Source organism: Melanotaenia boesemani, chromosome 10, assembly GCF_017639745.1.
Source record: "Melanotaenia boesemani isolate fMelBoe1 chromosome 10, fMelBoe1.pri, whole genome shotgun sequence".
NCBI classification, from domain to species: Eukaryota; Metazoa; Chordata; class Actinopteri; order Atheriniformes; family Melanotaeniidae; genus Melanotaenia; species Melanotaenia boesemani.
The window spans coordinates 12,716,759-12,741,399 of NC_055691.1; the positions used below are offsets into that span (position 1 = coordinate 12,716,759).

Sequence of the window (24,641 nt, forward strand, 5' to 3'; positions counted from 1 at the left end):
ATATTTTTGGACTGATTCGAAGGTGGTGTTAGGCTACATAAATAACGATGCATGGCGATTCCACACCTTTGTTGCCAACCGGGTACAGAAGATCCGCAACTGTACAAACCCACAGCAACGGTTAAAATGTAATTTATTACTGAGAGGTATATAGCAACCCCCCGAGGAGGCACAAGGTTAATAGTAAGGTGTTGTGGTTACAGTCATGTTTGTTTGAGTATTTGTGTCAGTAAACTAATGCTATGTTAAACTGTGTTCACATTGGTGAAGCCATGTCGTTCCTCGGGGCGAATTGAACTCAAATGTAATTTCTGTCTCTTTAGTTCTCACGTTGGTCTCAAAAAATGGAATTCATGAACTTTGAAATAAATGTTGAAAACCATCAGTCGAGTCTACAATCTTTCGGAGGGTATGCTACAACTGGAAAACCATGAACAGCAACATGCACACCAGTAATGGGTATATGTGTGCGTGTGTGCATACTCAGCATTTGGGGTGGGTTGTGCTGAGTAATCATGGAAACGCAACCCCTCCCCCACCCCCAACCCGCTTCACGGGAACCCGGGCAGGCCCATAGGCCCCCAAGGACAGTGTGTGTTTGTAAAGCAGTTCAAATTCATAAAATATGGGAGCAGACAGTTGTGCAGCTCTCAAAAGCTCATGCTCTTAACTTGTGTCGGAAAGATCGGAGTTGAACCACTCCGGTGCAGTACCACTGATGCCCACTAGGTGGCGTAACTGAGCCACTCGATTGTTGTGGTCCACTGTGTCAAAAGCTGCTGTTAAGTCCAATAAAATAAGAAGTTCTGGTGGCAAGAGGCAGGTTCACCTGGACAGGTAACCAGGGCGAACACAGAGAGAGACAAACAACCGGTCACGCTCACTCCTAGAGAGAATTTAATATTTATTATCAGTTAACCTAACACGCATGTCTTTGGACATGCATGCATTGGGGAGTACCAGTATCAATAATAATAATAAAAATAATAATCAATCAATCACAATATTCAATCACAATAAAAATAATAACGTAAACATGTGTATCATTATAAACACATATACAAACACACATTTATGCATACATCCACCTGTGCATTCCGCATCCACACCCCACCATAGCTCAGATATAACATCTAAAAAAGATGTCAGATGAAATAAATGCTTGTGAAAAATGTTTATTTAAAGTATATGCTTAGTTTTTACTTTACAGAATCATTATACAAATGCAGAACTTTTAGGATTAAAACACAGTAAAAGAGTGCAGAAAGATTCAGTGATGAACATCTGGCCAACATGGATCCAGAGCACTGCTCCACATTCATATTCTTTTTTTTATCTCAGCATATTTCTGGTCATCAGTCACAGACCAGCAGATCAGACCAGAATAAATAAAAAGATAAACTGAAATAAAATCACCCTGGAGCAACAGGAAGCCTCGCAGGTTTTAATAAATTCCGGTAATCACAGGGATGCTTCTGGATTTCTTGTGGACAACCACATTGGTGACCCCCTTCACATTCTTCAGCCGGTCAGAGTCGAAGTCCACCAGGAGCTTTCTCACCCCCGGCCTCGTGGGTGAGAAAGATAAGCTCACAGAGACGGTCTGGCCCGGTAAAATATCACCACTGAAACAAAAAAACAGTATGAACGTTTGAGTCTTTACGCTGTCCTTCAGAGCTTAACTGTGTGTCCTGGAGCTGCTGTTTTCAGCTCATTTGATTGAATCTAAGGAATATTTAGCTGTTGCAGTGACAGTTGATTCCACATTTACTTTCCTCTCTACACAAACCTGGTGGGCTACTTACTCTACATGGATGTGAGTGGCAGACAGCAGGCCAGCCCCCTCCACAGTGAACACACCCCCCTTCAGAGGGACCGGCAGAGGATTGATAAAGGAGATGAAGGCCATCACTTGTTGCCAAACCACAGCCTTCCCAGGAACCTTAGAAAAGAGAAGACATTTTATTTGCACATCAGTGTGATGTTGGTTCCAGCATCTTGCTGCACTTACAGAATGTAACGTTGTTCAAATCTGGATTAAGCAGGTTCTCGTGATCAGGAAGAAACTTAGACAAGTTGAGCGATGATGGGAAATGCAACTCAAACAAGTAAAAACATCCTTGTTTCAGTGAAAGAAGGTATTTTTATTCACAAAGAAAATAAATCTCACCAAGCAACTGCAATAGCATCTTTTTTTATTCTTCTATATTTCTGATGTTCCTCTAATTTTTAATCCAAATGTGCATTGTCTGATATATTTATCATTTCTGATGTTTGGCTGATGGTTGTCTGTAACGTAGTTTTTTTTTTATCATATTGCATCGTACTGTATTTTATCGTAACCTTTCTATTCGTGTTGTATTGTATTGTATTGCATCCAGTCACATCGTATTGTATTATATCATATCATATTTTTATTGTATCGTATCACATTGTACTCTGTCGTATTTCATTGCATTGCAATTGTATATATTGCATTGTATCATATAGACTTTATCGTATGGCAGCTTAATGTATTTTATAGCATCCTATTGTATAATATTGTATTTTATCATATAGTTCCATATTGCATTATATTCAATATTTCATTGAATCCCATCATATTGTCTATCTCTTTAGTCTGCAGGACACGCCGTCTATGCTTTCCAGAAACTAGTTCACATTTTCATCCAGGTTTCTACTTTGCCTCAGACTATTTTAAATTAACTTTGGTTCAGGGAAGACATCGCTGGTTCTAGATCCTTTTCACATCTGGCTTCTTCTTTGCATGATGGAGTTTTAACCTGCATTCGTGGCTTTCAGGGTGAACTGTGTTCACAGACAGTGGTTTCTGGAAGTCTTCCTGAGTCCATGCAGTGGTTTCCAGTAGAGAATCATGTCTGTTTTTAATGCAGAAGATCACCAGCATCCAGCCTTGTACCATGCATACAGAGATCCCTCCTGATTCTCTGAATCTTCTGATGATACTCTGCACTGTAGATGGTGGATCTTCAAAGTCTGAGGAACATGTTTCTGAAACTGTTCCACAGTTTTAGATCCAGTTTGTCTCTGATTGGTTAACCTCTGTCTATCTTTTCATCTGAGAGACTCTGCCTCTCTGAAATGCTCCTTTTATACCCAGTCATGTTACTGACCTGTTGCCAGGTAAATTGATTAGCTGTCAAATGCTCCTTCAGATGTTTCTGATTTATACCAGTTACCTTTCCAGCCTTCTGTTGCTCCTGTTTCAACTTTTTCCAGACATGTTGCTGCCATCAGATTCATCAGCTCATATTTTCCATCACATGGTGAAATGTTTCAGTTTCATCCTCTGATGTGTTGGTGATCTGCTACTGCATGGATCCCAAACTTCGGTCCTCATGGCCAACTGTCCTGCCAAGATTCCATGTTTCCCTGCTCCCCCTGACTCAAACTTATGGCTCAATCGCAGACTTGTGCAGAGCTTGTCAGACATATATTATATATGAATCAGCTGTGCTGCAGCAGGGAAACATACAGCATAATACCTGCAGGATAGTGGCCTTGGCGGCCAGTATATGGCTTGATAGGATTTTAAAATCATTGCATTCTGTTTTCATTTGCATTTTCCAACTTTATTTGGTGTTGGGGTTGTAAATATTATAGGACAACAATCTACTGCAGCAAAATGATGCTGCAATAGATCTGAAGTACCATGTGACAGGAAGTCAAATTTCTCTTTGAAACATAAAATCTTGGAAATAAAAAAAACTTCTGTCCCTGTGAGGTCTGTCCTACTTGTCCTACCTGTTCAACCTGGCCTACCTGAACTATCCTGACAGTTGCTGTGTGCCCACCTGGATTATGACTTCAGGCATGCTCAGTAGGATATCAGCCATGGTCATGATGGGTTTGTTTTCCCCCTGAGCTTCCACCAGACTTTTCACCCTGATCACATGGTGCTCAGAGACACACCTGGCGTAGTCCTTGTAGCGCAGACGCAGAACTTCTTTGTGGGCTGAAGATACAAAGAAGGTGGAGTGAGACGCAACAACATGACTGCTAACAGAAGATCAGAGGGCGGATGGAAGTATCTGACCTTGGCCAGCTGGAACCGTCACGTTCATGCTCTGCTTCTGACACTCCCCGCGGTGGAGAGAGTTGTAGGTTACAGCCACGGCCATGACAGTCAGCTTAACATGAGCATCTTCATCTCCTCCATTCCTCACCTGCCAGCAGAGAACAGTCATCATCACTCAGCCTGAAGGGAACACCAGACCACCAGCAGTCTGAGCTCAACACACCTCAGTAATCACATCGAAGTCTGTCCCAAACACGGGTTTAGCATGTTTGATTGACAGCGTCAGTCTCGCCAGTTCTGCTCTGTCATTGGTCGGTTCGGTGACCCTGCGTCCTGCCTTCTCATACACTTCCCTCTCCTTCTTAGAGCCTGCGGAGAAAACACTGATCCTGTTCACTATGATCTGTATGGAGCGAGGAAAAGGATTATTAACCCTTTAAGTGCTTGATTTTAAAATGATTTTAAAATCAAGAATTCAAAATGCTGAGAGGAGGGTCGGGGTTGGAGGTTGGGAGGAGGGTCACGGTTGGAGGCCGGGAGGAGGGTCGGGGTTGGAGGCTGGGGGGAAGGTTGGGTTAGAGGTGGTTAGAGAAAAAGGTATATAGGAGACAAATGTTAAACATGAACTGGAGTGTATGATGGGAAGAAATTCTGTCTCTTTTTGAACGAGAATCTGCAAATAGCTGAGAAAGTACTTGTTGTGCTCTCTCTGTAATTGGCTCTGTGTAATGGCTTCCTCATCAGTTCAGCAAGGTGTCTTTCAAAACTAGTTTTTTCCCATAAACTTTGAGTAGACCCCCAACCCCAAGAAATTAGATCAAATTAAAGAGTTAGGATTGAATATACATGTGTCCGCCATCTATCGGTTTCTGATTGGTTCTTGGGTAAGCATGTAAAATGTAGAATGAATCCAGACTTCTAGATTTACAGAGCAGCTGTGTTTGTGGAGACAGTCCACATTAACAAAGACTGGTGTGTGAATGTGTCAGAGATTAGCCAGTGGCCAAAATCCATCTGATGCTCGATATTCAGATCCAGGTTCCAGACTTCTGTCTAGATCCTGCTCCATAGAGCTGCAGGTGTGAAGCCCCGCCCCCTAACCCAGACTTCTGCTCTCCAGCTGACCTTCAGGATATTTGTAAAGCAGAGTGACGTCTTCTCTGGAGTCGTCGTAAACACTTTTGGTGCTGATGTTCCTCCCCACACTCCTCTGGTCCACTGTGATCTGTGACAGGAACCACAGCAGCCTTCATGCTTCAATCTGTTTCAGAGGTCAGATGCTTCATACCAAACAGGAAAGAGGGTGAAAACCTTCTGCCGGCGGCCGTCTGGTAGAACCCTCCAGTAGATGACGTCAGCGTTAACCTCAGCAAATATAAACGGCGCGTCGTACTTCACTCCCAGGTTTCCCTCCTTGATGGCCGTCACCGGACACGGACCGCAGCAGAACTCACCTGAGGAGCAAACACGGGTTTATTTTCATCTTTTTCTGCATCAGCAAACAATCAACAAGCTGGCGACAAAACCAGGTCGCTGTGGATTCTTCTGGGTTTTAGGATCCAACCGATGGTCCTCAGAAGAGGCAGAGATGTAGATTTAAGCGGTCAAAGTTAGGAATGTACCATCACTCAGTTCTTGAGGGGTTGGGTCCAAAACCTGCCATCCATCATTTCCTTCAGGGAGATCCAGCCTCCTCATCCAGGACTCCACCCAGCAGTGGAAGTTCCTGAACGCACCACGAGAGAAAAGACATCAGAGGACATTAAATAAAGTCCAATCTTCTTCAAAGAGATTAAATTAAATCAAATAAATAAAGTAAGAGTTATAAACATTTGGAATAAATTGTGAATACTGAGGAGCAATGACTGGTTTCTTCTTCTGTCTTTAAACCAACCAGATCCCCAAATCTCAGCATCTGTGATGTGATGAAAAGCTGATTAGATGTTTCTGTACTGGAGGTTTAGTTTATGATTCTGGATATTTGGTGGGTGTTTGTTCTATAGCTGCCCCCACCTCTACACACTCTGGTATATATTCTCATATCTAGAAGCAGAGAGGGAAAGTCAGAGTGTGGAAGGCGTTTATGGAATATTTAACTTCATGTTGACTTTTCTAAATTTTACTTGGAATTTACTGTAAGTGATACTGCAGCATATTAAATTATTCTGGAGCCTCAGCAAACACCAGTAAACCTGAATCGTTTATTATTTATCACTTCAAGAAATACAGTTTCTGTTACTTTTTCTATTTCTATGTTGTTTATCATGAATTTCTTCCTGCTTGTTGAGTTAAACGATTTCCAGATATCATGAATTTTACTGTCATTTATCATGATCAAACCAAGTTTTTTATTTTATTTAATTCATTTTAACTTAATCTAGAAGCTGTTCTAGGTTACCACCACATCAGTGAATAATATTGTCTTGAGTTTGTTGGAAACTAAACATATGTCATTAATATCCAGCATAAAGAGCAGAGGTCCTGAGACAGATCCCTGGAGAACTCCACATATAACAGGTTTTAATTCCAAGTAACTTTGGAATTGGTTGCTCTATCAACGGATTCATGGTGTGTTTGTGTATGTTGGATCCTACCAGCTGCTGTCCTGCCTTTCGCTGCTGTCAAGGTTCTCCAGGTGGTCTACGGAGAGGTTTCCATCCACGTCGTGGGCTGAAGAGAAGTTGGTGATGAGGCGAGTTGGGATTCCCAGACAGCGCAGCACTGTGGGAAATCAGACACGTCAGACTGATCCTTCCTTTCTTCTCATGATAAAACTCAGCTCCTCAAACCAGCTTCAGTGTCCTGTTTGTGTTTAAAGGCCCAGTTCAGCTGGTGGTCTGAGGGGTGCACCAGTGAAACCAGTAACAGCCTCACCTGTGCAGGCCACACCAGCAAACACCCAGCACTGGCCGTACTTGACGGCTCTGTTTCCGTCCTTGCTCCATTCCTGGAGGATGCGCACGCTGCCGGTCCATCGGTTGGGTGCAACTCCGTCAGAGTATGGCGACCTCCAGCGTCCAGTTAACACCCCTCTGTCACCGTTAGAGTTCACCTGGACAGGTGGAGGAAACGTGTCACATGAGCCTTCTGCAGCAGACGCACCTTATTCCCGATGTTTCCTTGAGCTGTCTCTGAACTGGTGGAAAGGAGGGCTGCTCACCATGGCAGTGATGATCCTGCTGACGTATACGGGGTCCCATCTGTGCTCCATGTCCATCTTTGAGTTCCTCAGAGCATCTTTGGAGTTGTCCAGGACCGCGAAGCAGATGTCCATCACATCGTCCTCAAACTGAGAGTAAATGAGAGAAAGGATGTAAGTGAAGGTTGTTTTTGCTGACTGTTCCTCCTTGGCTTCATTCAGAGTTTCTGTCGGTGACTTTTTGCTTCCATTGGCTCAGAATGAAGCTGCAGAGGTTTCTAGACACGGCCGGAAGATTTCCACCGAGACTGATCACATTTCCACCCAACTCCAGGACTGATGGACACTTTCCTTCTAAATGTTTTGCAGCTCAGGGATTTTTCATCCATGTTGATTAATTTTTATCAGAAGTATTGATCTCAGTCCCAGAATGATCAATATCTGATGTGCTGCTGATTCATTCAAAATCCTAAAAATCATGTCAGCTTTAACTTTTATGCAAATGAAGTGAAAAAACAGACTTTGTTCTGTACAAAGAGACTAAAATAGCAGATAATAGTGGACTGGACCTGCAAACATGGATTAATTAATGTCATATTTCAGATTTTAGGTCATTCTTGATTAATTTATCTGTACTGTTGGATGGTATCTCGACTATATGTGGTTCTGTTCAGGGGTCTGAAACCTGCAGCTCTTCTCACCGGCTCCAGAGGAAAATAAAGTAGAATTCTACGTGGAGAGATTCATTTACGTTCATCAGCCATATGCTTGATTTGTGCCAAGAAATGAGCAAACAACAAGAAATGAAAGCTTGAAAGACATTTTCAGGACAAACACAGCAAGTTTGAGGGTGTCAGAAGAAACGTGATGTCTGACGTCTTTGTGAACCTGCTGCTGCAGTTTTAGAGATTACTGCTGTTCTCAGATGGAAAACACAAAAGAATCTCTAATTATAACGTTGGAGGATCTATTCTTCAACTTGAGTTTAATTAGAAACTTGTCTCTCTCCATAAAGACTGTCAAGGACAGAACCAGTAAAGCGGCAGCAAACATCTGGACTCAGCAGACCAGGTCAGCTCCAGCTGGAGGCATTTCAACTCTCCTGGTGCAGGTCTGTTTTTTTCTCCTGTCGTGACACAAATCCAATTATGTTTATTAGAGTTAATCAGGTTGTGCAGCTCTAAACTGTCTGTGTTTATTTGGTGAATCAGGTGGAAAAAATGGCTCTTTTAAAAAAGTAAACACTGCAGACTCCAGGGGCCTCACTTCTAAAAACAAAACCGGCGTACACCAGTTCAGGTCAGCTTTTGGGATTTATAAAAATGAAACTTGGTGGGAGAATGTTCCTACCTCCACAGTTACTCTGACCCTGACATACACACAAAATCTGGAGAAACAGGAAACAGCGACACCACCGGTCCAGAATAAAATATTACCTTTCACACCACGTTAGATATTAAAGCTGTTTGCAGACATGAATAAAGAGGCACTTTTGATGTTAATACTCCTGAGGGCGCATGCTCAGAAAAAAACAAAAAAAACAAAAACAAAACTGGATTTCCAAGAAAAAGGGAGACGGTATTAAGAAAATCCTCAACCAGTAAAACATGTTCTGTCACTGTGAAACAAAACTTCCATGTTATAAAATCCATCCAGTTAAAAAAGGTGGACAGTCTGCTGCCAGCATGTAGCAGCCAGTAAAAGAACAGGTGGAAAGTAACTTCAGTCCTTCATTCTAAGACCCAGCAGAGCGGGATCAGACTGAGTTTGGAGGTCTAGAAGTGATGCAACGCTTAGGAAACATGTAGAGGAGGAGTTTTTATTTCTCCACAAACTTTTTTAGTGTTGTCCCAGTTTCACTCCAGATGGTCTTTATCTCCTGCAGCTCCTTGTCCACCTGTTTAATAGTGGTGATGGTGTCCCTCTGCACCTGCAGGACTTCCTCTGAGGACACGGCTGCTGCGGTGCTGGGTGGAGTCTCTGGCCTCACCCTCTCCACCCACAGCTGCAGCCCCGCACACCCAGCTGGAACACCCAGGAACTAGAAAGAAATATTATTTGCCACTAAATAAACTGCTACCAGATCACATGTTTTCCCTCTGACATGGCGTTGACAGCATCTCCACCTGCTGCCCTCCTTTGCCTTTCTGACCTGGTGATGACCATGCAGTCCCCATCAGATAAAACCTGTTCTAGTTTTCCAACTAGGATCTCAGTCCCACATTCCAGAGAAATCCTGTTCTTTCCTCTTTTCCCTCCTGAGCCATCATGGAAATGATGTGATGAATATTTATTATAGTCACCTGACCTTTTATAGCCACCATGTGGGCGGGGCAAGGTGCTCCCTCACATGCACCAACTTTAGAGTTGATTCTGATTTATAAACAGAAACATGTGTGGGACGTGTGTCTGTACGCTTTCATAAATCTGGACATTTTTCTGCATCGCATTTCCTGTTTTCCCTGCGTACAACGCCTGTAGTCTGCTACGCTCAGGTTTAGACACAAGGACCCTGGACTAGACCCAGGTTTAAGTCCCTGGATTGGCAAATAACTGAATTAATATCAGACCTGCTAACGTCTTTCATTTAACATTAAAAACCCTGAACGACTGAAGAAAAGACTTAAACGGCAGGAAACATGGAAGGTGTTATTCTGCTGGCAGGACAGAGGAATTCGTCTGTCCTGCAGACAGCTGGGAAGGGAGGAGTCTGTTTGTGTGGTTAGCTAACATTCTGACACAAAGAGGAGATTCCTCCATCGCACGGATGTGACACTTCACACAACACACACACATCCAGTCCATCCACACAGTCAGCGTGTGTCTGTCATCCTCACATCATTCCAGGGAACGCTGCCCCTGGAATTCCAGGTCAATCTCACCTGTCCATCATTCCAGGGAACGCTGCCCCTGGAATTCCAGGTCAACCTCACCTGTCCATAATTCCAGGGAATGCTGCCGATAGAATCCCAGCTTCCCATGTAGATGCGTCCATCTTCATTCATGATGTACTCCTGGAGCAGACTCTCATCGGGCAGGTACACCACATCACCTGACACACAGAAAGCTGAGAGGTCAGAGGTCACGTCCTCACAAACATCATCACCTGTGGAGGAAGAGGAGCACAGCAGGTGTGTCCTTCATCTTTTACCTTTACACCACGGGTTGAAGAGCAGGTGGAAGCTCATTACATCCGTTTCCTGGATGACACGTCCATCAGGTGACATCAGTAGCACAGCCAGACGGTAGTGACCGATGATGGCGTCGGCTGGACTGTGTAGAGTCAGCAGCATTTCATCCTGCGCCCCCTGCTGGTTAAACCACCACCTGTTGCCGGCCCCACGCTCCCTCTGGACCTGAATCACCACTTCCTCTCTTTTACCTGGAGAAGCAGGATCAGGGTCAGAGAAACAGACAATCTATGTCTCTTTCAGGAACCTCCTCAAGCTGCTTGGTGGATTTCCAGGATCTGATCCTGGTGGGAGAATCCTAAACCACATGTAAGAGGTAGATCTGCAGGACATTTCTGGAAGCAGCAGGTGATGAAAGAAAGTTGGTCCTCTGAAGAAAAGTGACGGGCATCATTAAAGATGGCTGCCAACATTCTCTGTTGGTAGTAAAACCAGCTAATCTTAATAACTAGGAATAATTCCAGGAATAGTTTTTCAGGATCCTTGAAGGACTTTTCAGGAATAGTTTTTCAGGATCCTAGAAGGACATTCCAGGAATAGTTTTCAGGATCCTTGAAGGACTTTCCAGGAATAGTTCTCCAGGATCATTGAGAAACTTTCCACGAGTAGTTCTTCATGATCCTTGAAGGTCTTTCCAGGAATAGATTTCCAGGATCCTTGAAGAACTCTCCAGGAATAGTTTTCCAGGATCCTTGAAGGCCTTTCCAGGAATAGTTTTTTTTAGGATCCTTGAAGGACTTTCCAGGAATAGTTTTTCAGGATCCTTGAAGGCCTTCCAAGGAATAATTTTTCATGATCCTTGAAGGACTTTCCAAAGCTCTTCTTGTCTGCTTTTTGTTCTGTTCTCTGTCTAGATGATCCCACACTGCTTCAGTTATGTTGAGGTCTGGGTTCTGGGGAGGATCCGTCCCTCCATCAGACCTTGGTGTAATAACAGGTGAAAAATTGAGCTGTAAGAACCATGTAAACTAAATTAATCTAAAAATATGGGAATCAATTTCAGTTCCTTATAAAGTCAAATCTTTTTTTAATGATTAATCATTGTGTACTTTATACTGTTGCTTCATACCAAACAGGACTTATTGTGGGGGAACACATAAATTTATTCTGCTTTAAAAAACTAAAAAAGCTCTAGGAATAATTATTAAATCCTTTCATGAAACCAACAAACTTAGTATTCCTCAAACTGAAAGTACTGACATCTGAAGACCTGGTCCATTTTAAAACTGTCCCGGCTGTTCATGTACAGAGTAAAAAACAATCAGTTACCAAACAGGATCCAAAGTTTTTCCAGTGAGACTGAATCCAGTCTGAGAGGATCAAACCTGTTCCATAAAAGCAGCTGTGGGAGCAAACACCTGTACAGGAAGCTTCAGTTACAGAAGATTCAAACACAATGAAACATCAGAATCAAAGGGGGTCTTTGAAAGCAATGAAGGTTTTATATTCTGGTTTAACGTGACAGGGTTTATTATTAGGGTACACTAATCCAGGACCTCTTCGGTCACCCGACCAGAGGCTCCGGGTCTTGCAGGTGCTAGATGTTTCCCTGCTATGATACATCTGATCTAGAACCTGAAGGCCCCTGGAGCTGGTGATCCTTGCACTTATTTGTGGAAACTGAACCCTGGTGGTCTAGACTCACCGAGGTGCAGGACCAGGTCCAGGTGGTGTTCCGGTGGCAAGGACTCGGAGCATTGCAGGGTTATGGAGAAAGGCTGACCCCTGCGAACGATCAGACGTTTTTGATCGATGTCCTTCGTCCGGTGAGCTGAGTTGTTTTCACGACTTCTCAGATCCACATCCAGTGTCAAGCCTGACCAAAACCAACAGAAGCAAAGTTCAGTCTGGAATCTTCTCTGATGTTGGAGGAGTTAAAGGAACACATCATCATCATCATCCTCCATCAGTCTGAACATTACATGATTTCAAAGTTAAGACTTACCGCTGTGAGTGGCCATCTCAGATTTCTGCTTTAAGGACTGATAAGTTCCTCTAAGTGTTCCTAGTGTGCAACACGGTCCTGAATTTATACCCCGACGAGCATCCTCCTACCTCCCTCTCTGACTCTGAAAACACTCACCATCAGTCATCTTTGGGTGTTGGCAGCGTGTCTATGGGGTTCATCTCATCTCTTCCTGTAAGGACGTCCTCCATAACCTGAAGTAGACCTTTCTCTGTTCTGATCTAATCTGTGTTCATTATGTAGAATCAACAGGTTCTCACGTCACACTCCTTTCAGAGAAGATGACACCAGATCTAGATGCATCACAACACGACTTTCTTTATAACTGTGATAACACTGATAGTGTAAGAGGTCAGTGGGAAAGCTGGGTTTCACCTGTCTGGCAGCACATAGCTAACAGCGGCAGCCTGAGCAGCAGGAGGTCCAAAACTTCTGGGATGCTGTGGACCACCAGGACACCACCACGGGTCCACGTCTTGGTTCCCGACCAAACTGGAGAATTTAGAGCTGGAAACCCTGAAAGTTGAAAAAGGTCAGCACTTCCCTGCGTTTAACAGAAGTGGTGTTGTGAAACTGATGATGGTGTCAAGAAAGCTGTTTCTTCATTTTTCCTATGAAGAAGCCTGTTTGCTACTTGCAGATAACAGACAGACACATTTCAGAGTTAAAGACTCAAACCTCATTTCCAAAAATCCCTTCAGACTAAAATAGAAACCCTCATTTTTCTGTTTAAGAAGTGAAAAAGTGTTGAGCAAGTTTTCTTGCTGCTTATCCAGCAAGAAAACTTGATGGATGGATGGATGGATGGATGGATGGATGGATGGATGAACGGATGGATGGACGGATGAACGGATGGATGGACGGATGGATGGATGGATGGATGGATGGATGGATGGATGAAAGATGGAGTCACTTTTCTCCTCATTGAACTGGACTTAACTGGTTTCCATTGAACACGTTTCTAATGTTTCCTCGTGCAGCTCAGGATGGAGGGTCAGAGAGAAGATCTGATCCAGTCCATTGGTTTTCTTAGCTAGGTCATAATTTATTAAAAAACATAAAACTGGACAATGAACTTTTTTTCTGTCAGCCTGAACTGCTGATCTCTGTATGACATAATCAGATCACAGAATGATGTAATAACAAGGTGTTATTGCATCACCCACTCACCTGGATCATCTGAGGTCAGACTTATTTCTGTCTTGGACTTAGATGGTGGCTCAGACAATAGTCTTGTACCCGATTAAGCTTCCCGGGGACTAGCTTAGGTGATATAATCAGATTACACAGTTACACAGGCTCAATGGGTAGAGTGGTCGTCCTGTAACCTAAGGGTTGCCGGTTCGATCCCGGCCCGGAGAGCTCATGTCGAGGTGTCCCTGAGCAAGACACCGAACCCCTACTTGCTCCTGATGGGTCGTGGTTAGCGCCCTGCATGGCAGCTTCCGCCATCAGTGTGTGAATGTGTGTGTGAACGGGTGAATGTGACGTATGTGTAAAGCGCTTTGGATAAAAGCGCTATATAAGTACAGACCATTTACCATTTTTACCCCGATGGTGCTTCTTAGACCTGCAGGATAGCCCAGGGTTCAGTTTCAGGACCTGCTTTATTTTCCCTGTCGATCCAGTTTTATCATCAGCTTAATTCATCCTTCCTGTAAATAATTTACACAGCTGATGTTTGGAGTTTTTCCCCATGTTTAGGTGCCTAGTAGCATTAAATCTGTCGCCAGGCAACTTTATTCTAATAAGTCAATTTGATTTGAAAGTTGATTTAACTTTACAACACAATTCTACAATTCGCCATAAAATAATTTTCTAAAATATTTTTGAATGTCAGATATGAGATGATAAACATCTTCAGACAGTTATTGAGTCTAGCTCTTTATAACGGTGTAACAAAGCAGCCAATCACATTTAAGATTCAGTCATCCTGAAGTGGCAGTGCCTTCACTGACCCGCGTCCCAAACTAGTGGAACACCCATCCTTCGAAGTCTTTAACCCTTTGATGTTCACTTAAAAAAAAAAAAAAATCATTTGGGACAATAATAATAACAATCTATATTTTTTTAAAAAGTGGTTAATAGTTAATGATTTAGTAACAATAGTTACATGATCAAAATGTGAAACAATAATGAGATTAACACTTAATACATAGAGACGATGGCCTTCCTGTGGACCTTTTTGAACACTGTAAATATTCCACTTGCTGATCTACAGTATTATGTAAAGATGTTTTGCACAGCCTGGCCAAAAAATAAGGCACACTCTCTAATATCTGGTAGGACCTCCTTTATCTCTGATTCTAGCAGCTTCTCTGTGGCATCGTCTCTACAGGTTTCTGCAATGTCATCAGATTTACTTCCATCCAGTGTTGCATTAATTATTCTTCAAGATCCAGTACTGATGATGGAGAGTCCGACCACTGACCTGAACCTAGGCCTGACCAACTGCAGCAACCCCAAATCATAGACTGAAGAATTTAGTTTGTAATTCTGAAAGCTGAAAAAGGTCAGCACTTCTCTGTGTTTTACAGAAGTGGTGCTGTGAAACTGATGATGATGTCAAGAAAGCTGTTTCTTCATTTTTCCTATTATGTTTGCTACTTGCAGATAACAGATAGACACATTTCAAAGGCAAAGGCAAATTTATTGTATAGCACATTTCATGTACAAGACAATTCAAAGTGCTTTACATAAATCATTACAGCAGGGTGCAGACAAGTGCATAAAAAATATAATAATAAAAAATAAATAAATAAATAAAGATTAAAAGAAATGCAATTAATGAAATAAAAGCAGAAGGATTATGCTAAAATAAAATAGAAAAAATGCAAGAAATAAAGTTAAAGACAATATTAAAACATGATTCCAGCTTAAAAGAACCAGATGTAGATTTTGACTTCTAAATAAAAACTACTGAAATGCTGCAGAGAACAGGTGGGTCTTCAACCTTGATTTAAATAAACTAAGTGTTTCAGCTGATCTGAGGCTTTCTGGGAGTTTGTTCCAGACATGTGGAGCATAGGAGCTGAATGCAGCTTCTCCATGTCTGGTTCTGACTCTGGGAACTGATAAGAAACTGAAACCAGATGACCTGAGGGTTCTGGTAGGTTAATGCTGGGTCAAGAGGTCACTGATGTGTTTTGGTCCTAAACCATTCAGAGCTTTATAGACCAGCAGCAGAACTTTAAAGTCTGTTCTCTGACAAACAGGCAGCCAGTGTAAAGACCTCAGAGCTGGACTGATGTGGTCCACTTTCTTGGTCTTAGTGAGGCTCGAGCAGCAGAGTTCTGAACAAGCTGCAGGTGTCTAATTGATTTTATAGGTAGAACCTGTAAAAACACTGTTACAATAAACAAGCCGACTAAAGGTGAATGCATGGACTAGTTTTTCCAGGTCTTGCTGAGACATCAGATTTTTTACCCTTGATATATTCTTAAGGTGATAGTAGGCTGACTTTGTGATTCCCTTAATGTTTTTCTCAAAGTTAAGGAACTGAGTTCATCACTGCACCCAGATTTCTGGCCTGGTTGGTGGTTTTTAGGTGTGTAGACTGAAGCTCTGGTGACCTTTAATCATTTCTCTTTGGCTCCACAGACAATCACCTCAGTTTTGTGTTTGTTTGACTGAAGAAAGTTCGGACACATCCAATCATTAATCTCTTCAATGTATTTACCAAAAGCCTGCACGGGGCCCCGGTCTTCTGGTGACATTGTAATATATATCTGTGTGTCATCTGCGTAGCTATGGTAACTAATTTTGTTTTTCCTCATGATCTGTGCCAATGGGAGCATGTAGATGTTAAACAGAGGAAGCCCCAGGATGGAACCTTGGGGAACTCCACATGTAATTTTTATCTGCTCAGATGTAAAGTTACCTGTTGACACAAAGTACTTCCTGTTCTCTAAATAAGATTTAAACCAGTGTAGTGCAGTGCAAGAGAGGCCCACCCAGTTCTCCAGTTGTTTAGGCAATATATTGTGGTCAACTGAATCAAATGCAGCACTGAGGTCCAGTAAGACTAAGACTGACATTTTTCCATCATCTGTATTCAAACATATGTCATTAATGACTTTGGTCAGAGCATCTCAGTGCTGTGGTGCTGTCTAAAACCTGACTGGAAGACATAGTAGCAGTTGTTTTGTGTTAAAAAGTCGTTTAGCTGATTAAAAACGGCTATTTCAATTATCTTACTTAGAAAAGGAAGATTTGAGATCGGCCTGTAGTTGCTCATTTGTGTCTTGTCTACGTCGTCCCTTTTTAGCAGGGGTTTGATTACAGCTGTTTCTAAAAGTTCTGGGAAGACACCAGAAATTAAGGACAAGTTCACAAGCCCACATCACACACAGTAACCTTGGAAACATCCAAACCCTTCGAAATCACCAAGTCTAGAATGTGTCCTTTAATGTGTGTGGGCTCTGTTATATGCTGAGTCAACCCCAAGTTCTCCTATCTGCTACCCAGATCTTTAGTTGCTTTGTCCTGAGGATTGTCTACATGGATGTTAAAATCGCCAACAATAATTACACAGTGAAAATCCAAACAGATTGTAGCCAGCAGTTCACTAAACTCTTCATAAAATTCTGCACAGTGCCCTGGTGGTCTATAGAAATTTAGATATATTATTTTATAATAAGCTTTCAACTGAAGAGCCACGAATTCAAAAGAAGTAAAACTTCCAAGAAACAACTGCTTACACTGAAATGATTCATTAAATAAAACTGCAACCCCCCCTCCTCTCCTGTTCAGTCTGACCTCACTGATAAAACTAAAGTTGGGTGGGGTTAACTCTATCAGAGCAGCTGCGTTGTTATCTTGGTTTAACCAAGTTTCAGTTAAAAACATAAAATCAAGGTTGTGCTCAGTTATAAAATCCTTAATTAAAAATGTTTTCCCTAGTAATGACCTAACATTTAATAAAGCTAACTTAATGTACCCTATGTTTGGGGGCACGCTGTGGCTCACAGGGTATGGTAACTCTACTTAGAATCCTTTTAGAAAGCAGCTCTCTGTGTTCTGACCGAGCTACTTTTCTCCTTCTGTTGCCAAACAGTACAGACATTTTTGAACCTTCTAATAAAGAGGGGTCCAGCTGGACCTGGGAAAAATCACGACTGCCGTTATCTACACAGCCTGGACCCTCCACACATCCGAAACATGAAGCTGGCATGGTGGTACAGGGGGGGCTGGGTGTCTGGACGACACTCTCAACTTGCAAGTAAAATTGTTTGTATTTTATACTTCTCCTGTAAGGCAAGGCAAGGCAGTTTATTTGTATAGCACATCTCATGTACAGGACAATTCAAAGTGCTTTACATAAAACAAAGACATTACAGATATTTAGAATCGTGGGCCTGTTACTTGTCCTCCCATTTCCCTGTGAGATGATTTACTCTTTGGCTTTGCACCAAGAGCATTCCAGGGAGGACTATCAGTGAAAGAGTTATTACCTTGTACATTGTCCTCCTTTTTCTTTCCAGCTAAGTTTGTGCTAATTAGCTGTATGTCAGCACAATCTTGTCTGCTGTTTTTTTTATTAAAGACAAGGTTGTTTCATTTCCACACAATCCATTCACTTCCACATTCACCTCGAGCTGCTGAATCTTTGTTACCAGCATGTTGATCCTCTGTAGAAGTGTGTAAAAGTCATCTGTAGAGAAGGGCGGCATCTTGCAGCTAGTTAGGTTTAGCTCCTGAGTAACTGTAGATAAGGCTTCTGCTATTTGTAGGCCACGCTGACATGACACTGACAAGATTGTAAGTCTTAAAAAAATAGCAGTATCCAACCAAATCTACCACAAAATACAGTCCCAGTGATTAATGAGTATACAGGAGCCGTTGCTCACGAGGTTCTTGAGTAGAAAAATGAGAATATTGGCTGAAAAATGCAGGCAGGGGGGGAGAGCGAAGCAGCAAGCGTCAGTAGGGGACAGAAGCAGGAAGCAGGAAGATTTAGTTTGTAATTCTGAAAGTTGAAAAAGTTGAAAAGGTCAGCACATCCCTTGGTATTTACAGAAGTGGTGTTGTGAAACTGATGATTATGATAGTTATCAATGCAAGATCTTGGTGAAACATTATTGCAACACTGAATGGAAATAAATCTTGTGACACTGAAGAAGCTTATCGAAACAATGACAATGAATGCTGCTGGAATCAGAGAAGCTGTCACTGTTTCCAATAGTCTGTAAATTGTAGTTACTGGACATACATCACAATTTAACGCTAATGTCCTACATTTATGATAGAATATCAGTGTAGCAACAACTTTTAACATTTTCTGTCAACTTCATCTGAAAGTTGACAATCTGGAACATTTTACAAGTAGTATGTAGACTACATAGAGATGCTTTCCTACACTTAACTGAGGTCAGATCATGGAGAGAGGTTCAGGAGGGAAGGAGACCCATCAAGAATATTGGATGTCATCTCCCAAAAAGCTCATTAACTGCTCACAAACCTGATTAGCTAAACATCTGAGAAAATAATTAAAGAGAAAGTGCATGTTTCTCCAAATCAGAAACTATTTCATTTTTTAATATTTGTCTCCTAAAACTAAATAAAGACACATGACAAACAAATTCACAGACAATTTATTTTCCAATGAAATTATTTCACATCATTATTTTTCCTGTCAAAGATCTTTTGTATTTTTATTACAACAGCCACAGAGCAGCAGCAGCAGTAATAATAATAATAATTATAATAACAATAATGATAATAACCCAGCAGGAGAAGCAGATCAATGCGACTGAAAAAGAGAGAAACACAATGGATGACCCTTTTCCAGCTGCCCAGAAACCTTTTTTCTACAGGGAAAGGGAAAAGTTCTTCTTTTATTCAGTCAGAGCTGTCCTACAACTACCGTTAGGACTCGAGCACAGTCGGACATGACTCGGACTCAAACACACCTGGACACGACTCAGACTGGAGTGTAGCTGGAGACTACTCGGATTTAAACACTCGGACTGGAGCGCAGCCGGACTAGACTCAGACTTAAGTGCAGCCGGACACAACTCAGACTCAAACACACCCGGACACGAGTCAGACTCATGTAGGAACTCGTGTAGGAACCAGATCTGCTGAAGCCTGAAGATGATTCTGATCTGATCAGCCTTCGTTAAACCTGCAGGCTTCCGACTAGAGAACTAAAACTCCTTTTCCTTGGTTCTTCCAACCATGGTAAATATTTCTGTCCACCTCATCTTAAACACATTTTAGTTTAACTCTTTCATATAAAAGAAAAAAAGATTTTTCGTTTGTGCATATATATCTGGGTTGGCCAAGTACCATCCCACACACCGACACTGACTGAATACATTTAGGAAAATAATAACAATAAAAGTTTATAAAAAAATGTAATTTTTTTTAATAAATTAATAATTTTTTAAAAAATGAAGAAATAACTAATTCAATTAAAAAAAGCAAAAGCTTTTTACTGGTAGAAAAGCAAAAAACTGAGTTCTCAAAATCACCAATCATCGTCATCATCATTATCATCATGATCAGGTCGAAGTGGTTTTAACTGGATTTAACTGGGGAATGGGCTCCACCTGCTGCTGATGTGGTTGCCGTGTGAAGCGGGTTTGGATGCAGACGGGGTTTCCAGTCTTCCTGCTGAGCCAACTGGCTGCTCGATGTTATCACAGTAAACGGGACATTTTTTCATCCCTTTTCTTCATCGGTTGCTCTTCAAGAAACATGAAAATCTATTTTCCAAATGGCAGTGGTTCCTTTAAAACACGCACACTGAAGAAAACATAAAGGATAAAATGAAACTACAGTAAATTTAGACTGAATTATCAGCTTTGCTCATGTGGAACCACCAACTTAATTAAAAAAATAACAGTCGGTGTGTTCCACCTCTGATATGATTATCTGAACAACATTCTTGAGGAAATATTAGCATATATATATATATATGTATGGCCACATATCAATGAATAAGTCTTAGCTGCAGTCCAAAGAGTGCCAAAAAGTGTGACTGGCTTCTTAGAAAATCAGTATCTATCATACCTGAACTGTCTCCACCAAAAGGTGCACGGGTAGATCCTGGTAAGAAAACCAGTGGATGGGATCTCTTCACCGCATATAGTGATCAAACCCTTTATCGCATTTAGAAAATAAAATTACTAAATGAAAACTGTTAGATGACGCAGCGACATGTACATGCAAAAAAAAAACAAAAAAGTAAAAAAACAAAACTGAAGACAGGAAACCAATCTTTGTTTAAACCTACCAAATCAAAGAAACTAATGAGAGGATATTGTTTAGATTACAGTGCACTTTGTGTGAAAAAATACAAGCACACACACATTAAGATGAAGGCAACGCCTGCCTGTTGGCAAAAGGACGCTGGGAAGTACAGAAAAGAGATGAAGAAGAAAAAGAAGAGAGGAAAGTAGAAGAGAGCTATATACACGGGTATGTACACCAGACAGGAAATGAGAAATGTCCTAAAGCTGGACCCCAACAAGAGCTGGGGCCAAACACAAAACTGTCATGGCAACCTATAAATAGGAAACGAGGCATGTCGTTGTGGACAGTGTCCGGTCCTCTGGTTCGCCAATAAATTATATGGATGGATGCAGTCAGACATGTTTGAGCCCAGGTCCACCACAGATGGCGAGGAGAAGCACTCAGAGTGAGTCAGGGCAGCTTCAGCGTGGCGTGGAGGGAGCCAGCGAGGGGGAATATTTCACGCCCCCGTCGCTCGTCCCATTATGGCCGACGTTTCCACCAGAGACACCGGCGGCCGCAAAGCTCCACGTTGGCATCCTGGACCAGGTCAGAGAGGGTGTTTGGCAGGTGTCCCCTCCGCTCCAAACCTCTGCAAACGTGAAAATGTCCAACTTTCAGCTGGTGATGGGTCTGCTTCGGTCCATGCCACAGGCCTCCATCATGGCAGCAAACAGGGAGACCCATGATTGGCTCTCATTTTGGTTGGCATTAAAAAAAAAAAAATAAAACCAGAAGAACATGTGGTCTCCATACATCCAGGAGAGACCATGTATAAATATGAGGCGGTCCCAGACCACCCAGCTACAGCTGTTCAATTCAAATCATCACCATGGAAACCAAAAGGAAATGAAAAGACGTGGTCATGGCCACCTCACTATCCCGGAGGGCTGTGGTTCATCAGGTTTTAGATAGAAACACATTATATGAAAGCACAGATGTCTGGAAAAATATGTTAATTCACGTCCATAAAAATGTTGCTTATTGTTTGTTTGTTTGTGTGATGTAAATGAGGAGTAGGCACAGTCTTCTTTTCTTGGGAGGTAGCACCTCATTTCTCCAGTGACAGAGCCAGAACCTGAAAACCTGATGTGGTTTTCCAGCTTGTCCCTTTAAGAAGCTACATCATGGTTCAGTTCTGGGACCGTCCAGAATGTGATGTAGCATATCCGGACTCCATCGCACAATGGCAGCAAAAACAAGACGTTCCTCAGAGATGGGAGGGGAAACTCGGCAGAGCCACATCTGGGAGATTGTTTATGAGAGACAGGATGAAGGACGAAGGTCCCAGAATCGTCCTTAATGTCCTTTAATGGCGGTAAAAAGCTCCTCCCTGCAGGTAGAGGGAGCAGCGAGGTCCAGGAAGCGATGCAGGATTGACAGTTCCTTCCACACGTCACTCTAGGGCGGTGATGAAGATGATAAAGAAGATAAGGCTGCTCCACCAGTCACATGATTGGGCTCTTCCTACCAGGATGATGTCAGAGTTCCTGGTTTAATGGTAGCGTTCATGGTGATGACATCACTGTGTGCATGTGCGTGTGTGTGTGTGTGTGTTTGTGTGGTGGATAAGGGGGGCTGAGGACGATCACCAGGCCTCCGTGTAGCGAACATCCACATCTTTCAGGTTGGGGAGTTTAGCCTGCAGGGAGACAGCCACAGTTAGAAAACAGACAGGTTGATGACTAGTACTTGCACATTGACCCATTACACAACCGCCAGTTACACATCGACCCGTTACACATCGACCCGTTACACAACCGCTAGTTACACATCGACCCGTTACACTCCCGCTAATTACACATCGACCCGTTACACTCCCGCTAGTTACACATCGATCCGTTACACGCCCGCCAGTTACACATCGACTCGTTACACAACTGCCAGTTACACATCAACCCGTTACACTCCTGCTAGTTACACATCGACCCGTTACACAACCGCCATTTACACATCGACCTGTTACACTCCCGCTAGTTACACATCGACCCGTTACACTCCCACTAGTTACACATCGACCCGTTACACTCCCGCTAATTACACATCGACCCGTTACACTCCCGCTAGTTACACATCGATCCGTTACACGCCCGCCAGTTACACATCGACTCGTTACACAACTGCCAGTTACACATCAACCCGTTACACTCCTGCTAGTTACACATCGACCCGTTACACAACCGCCATTTACACATCGACCTGTTACACTCCCGCTAGTTACACATCGACCTGTTACACTCCCACTAGTTACACATCGACTCGTTACACAACTGCCAGTTACACATCGACCTGTTACACTCCCGCTAGTTACACATTGACCCTTTACACTCCCGCCAGTTACACATCGACTCGTTACACAACCGGCAGTTACACATCAACTCGTTACACAGCCGCCAGTTACACATCGACCTGTGGCATGCCCACCCGTTATACGTCCGCCTGTTACCAGGATATACCTGCTGTTAACAACTTGATGTGCATGTATCGTGGCTGCCATGTGTTACTAGCGTACGTTTATGTTTAGTTTTGCGTCAATGCAAAGCAACATGTTGCATGCGCATATTCGAGCAAAATGGAGAATGAACATGAGGTCATAGGTAAACACAGTGGCAGATAGTTTGGGATCTTGTCCACAACTACCAGCATTTTTCTCTGGATCCAGCAGAATGATTGGATCATTTATACAGAACAGTATATAAAAATGATCTAGAACTAAACCTGTTCCTGGATGAAATTGGGAGAATTTTCTCCAGAGGTTCTCTCTTTATCAGATCTGATGATATCTGATTAAAGCTATTTCACATCTTCTAACTCAAGAGTTCTTATTGGAGGCACTTTGGATCGGATCGGGGAAACTTGTTTACATCATAAATATAGGTTTCAGCCCACCAGCCTTCATTAACAGGAATTCTTCATTTTTCCATCAGCAGCACCCCTAACACAGGAAACAAAAAAACTACAAAGAACTACAAAAATGGCCCAATAAATACGAGTGGAGTTGGCATCCCTGGCTTTGCCGATCACCTCCTCTGCTGAAAGGAAGAAGATCATCAATACAGTGGATGGATTTACGTCTCGGGTACGAATTCTGTCCACATTTCTTTCATTTCTGTGGAAATGAGTTTTCTGTGTGACAGGTTGACTGGTTATAAAATACACTGACATGACACGTGAGACGTGTTTGTAGATGTTTTCATTCTTTTTAACATGTGAACAGTTTAAACAGTCTGCAAAGAGGATTTTTCTGTTAAATTTGAAGTTTGCCTTTGGAATACGATCAGCATTGTATCCAAAGGCCGCAGCAGGACTAACATGCCCAGGTCATGGAGTCATCTGAGCAGCGTCTGACCAATAAGAGACACGGAGAAACCCTCAGGGCAGCTACTCCGCCATGGAGGAGCAGACTATCATTCTTGAGGAAATATAAAGAATTGAACACATCATCCAGGCCAGAAGCAGCACTGTTGCCGTAGCAACAGCCAGGAAGGAACGCTGGCAGAAATTGCCAACGCTGTTAAAGCGCAAATTAGTAAAACATTATTTCCTGGACAGCACTCTGATCCCTCAATTTCACGTTATCATGGCACACATTCGGCCAGAGCGACTCCGAGGTTATAAATACGTACTGTGGTTACATTTTCAGGAAATGTCAGAAATGTAATAAAAGAACAAGTGATTACATTTTGGGGGTAAACCGGATCACCGCCTGGATCCAAGAATTTTTTAAAGGATTTTTTATTATTGGGAGATAGAAACTCTACTGGCAAAATGATCCCTAACACAAAAATAATTTCGCAATCATTGGCCAAAAAAAAGAAGAAAAAACTATTATATGTCTTGATGGAGGTCTGCGCGCTCAGAGTGCTTCTGGTTTCCATCCAGGTCTTTAGAGGCTCGGCACCTGTGTGATATTGTGTTGGAATATTAATTCCTCGCCATGACAACACTGGTAGCTGTGGTTCAATAAATTGCTGGTTCTGCAGTTCTGCCATGTGTTAGCATCCATTATTCAGCTCAGTATCTCAGATTAACGCTGGTGGAGCTAAAAGGGAACAAGTCAAGAACCAG

General features: G+C 42.5%; 2 protein-coding genes across 4 annotated transcripts in view; both read right to left on the minus strand.

Moving 5' to 3' along the window:
- Positions 1 to 1,172: 1,172 nt before the first annotated feature.
- LOC121646932 (protein-glutamine gamma-glutamyltransferase 2-like) lies at positions 1,173 to 12,376 on the minus strand. Its single transcript, XM_041996066.1, has 15 exons — positions 12,315 to 12,376; positions 12,015 to 12,185; positions 10,330 to 10,560; positions 10,112 to 10,230; positions 7,200 to 7,328; positions 6,914 to 7,091; positions 6,634 to 6,760; positions 5,662 to 5,765; positions 5,351 to 5,493; positions 5,165 to 5,264; positions 4,263 to 4,408; positions 4,058 to 4,187; positions 3,816 to 3,976; positions 1,806 to 1,942; positions 1,173 to 1,625 (listed from the first exon to the last, which is right to left on the minus strand). Exons 1-15 carry the CDS (start codon positions 12,328 to 12,330, stop codon positions 1,445 to 1,447), a joined length of 2,073 nt encoding a protein of 690 aa, XP_041852000.1. The 5' UTR covers positions 12,331 to 12,376; the 3' UTR covers positions 1,173 to 1,444.
- A 6,536-nt stretch (positions 12,377 to 18,912) lies between these two features.
- The window catches only part of LOC121646927 (c-Maf inducing protein), a 38,065-nt gene continuing 32,336 nt past the window's right edge, over positions 18,913 to 24,641 (minus strand). For 2 of the 3 annotated variants that reach the window (XM_041996055.1, XM_041996054.1), the window contains one exon: positions 18,913 to 22,215. In XM_041996055.1, coding sequence (XP_041851989.1) covers positions 22,162 to 22,215 — 54 coding nt within the window. In that variant the 3' untranslated portion in view covers positions 18,913 to 22,161. The remainder of the gene's footprint in view (positions 22,216 to 24,641) is intronic. The other variant, XR_006011731.1, reaches the window with a different exon arrangement.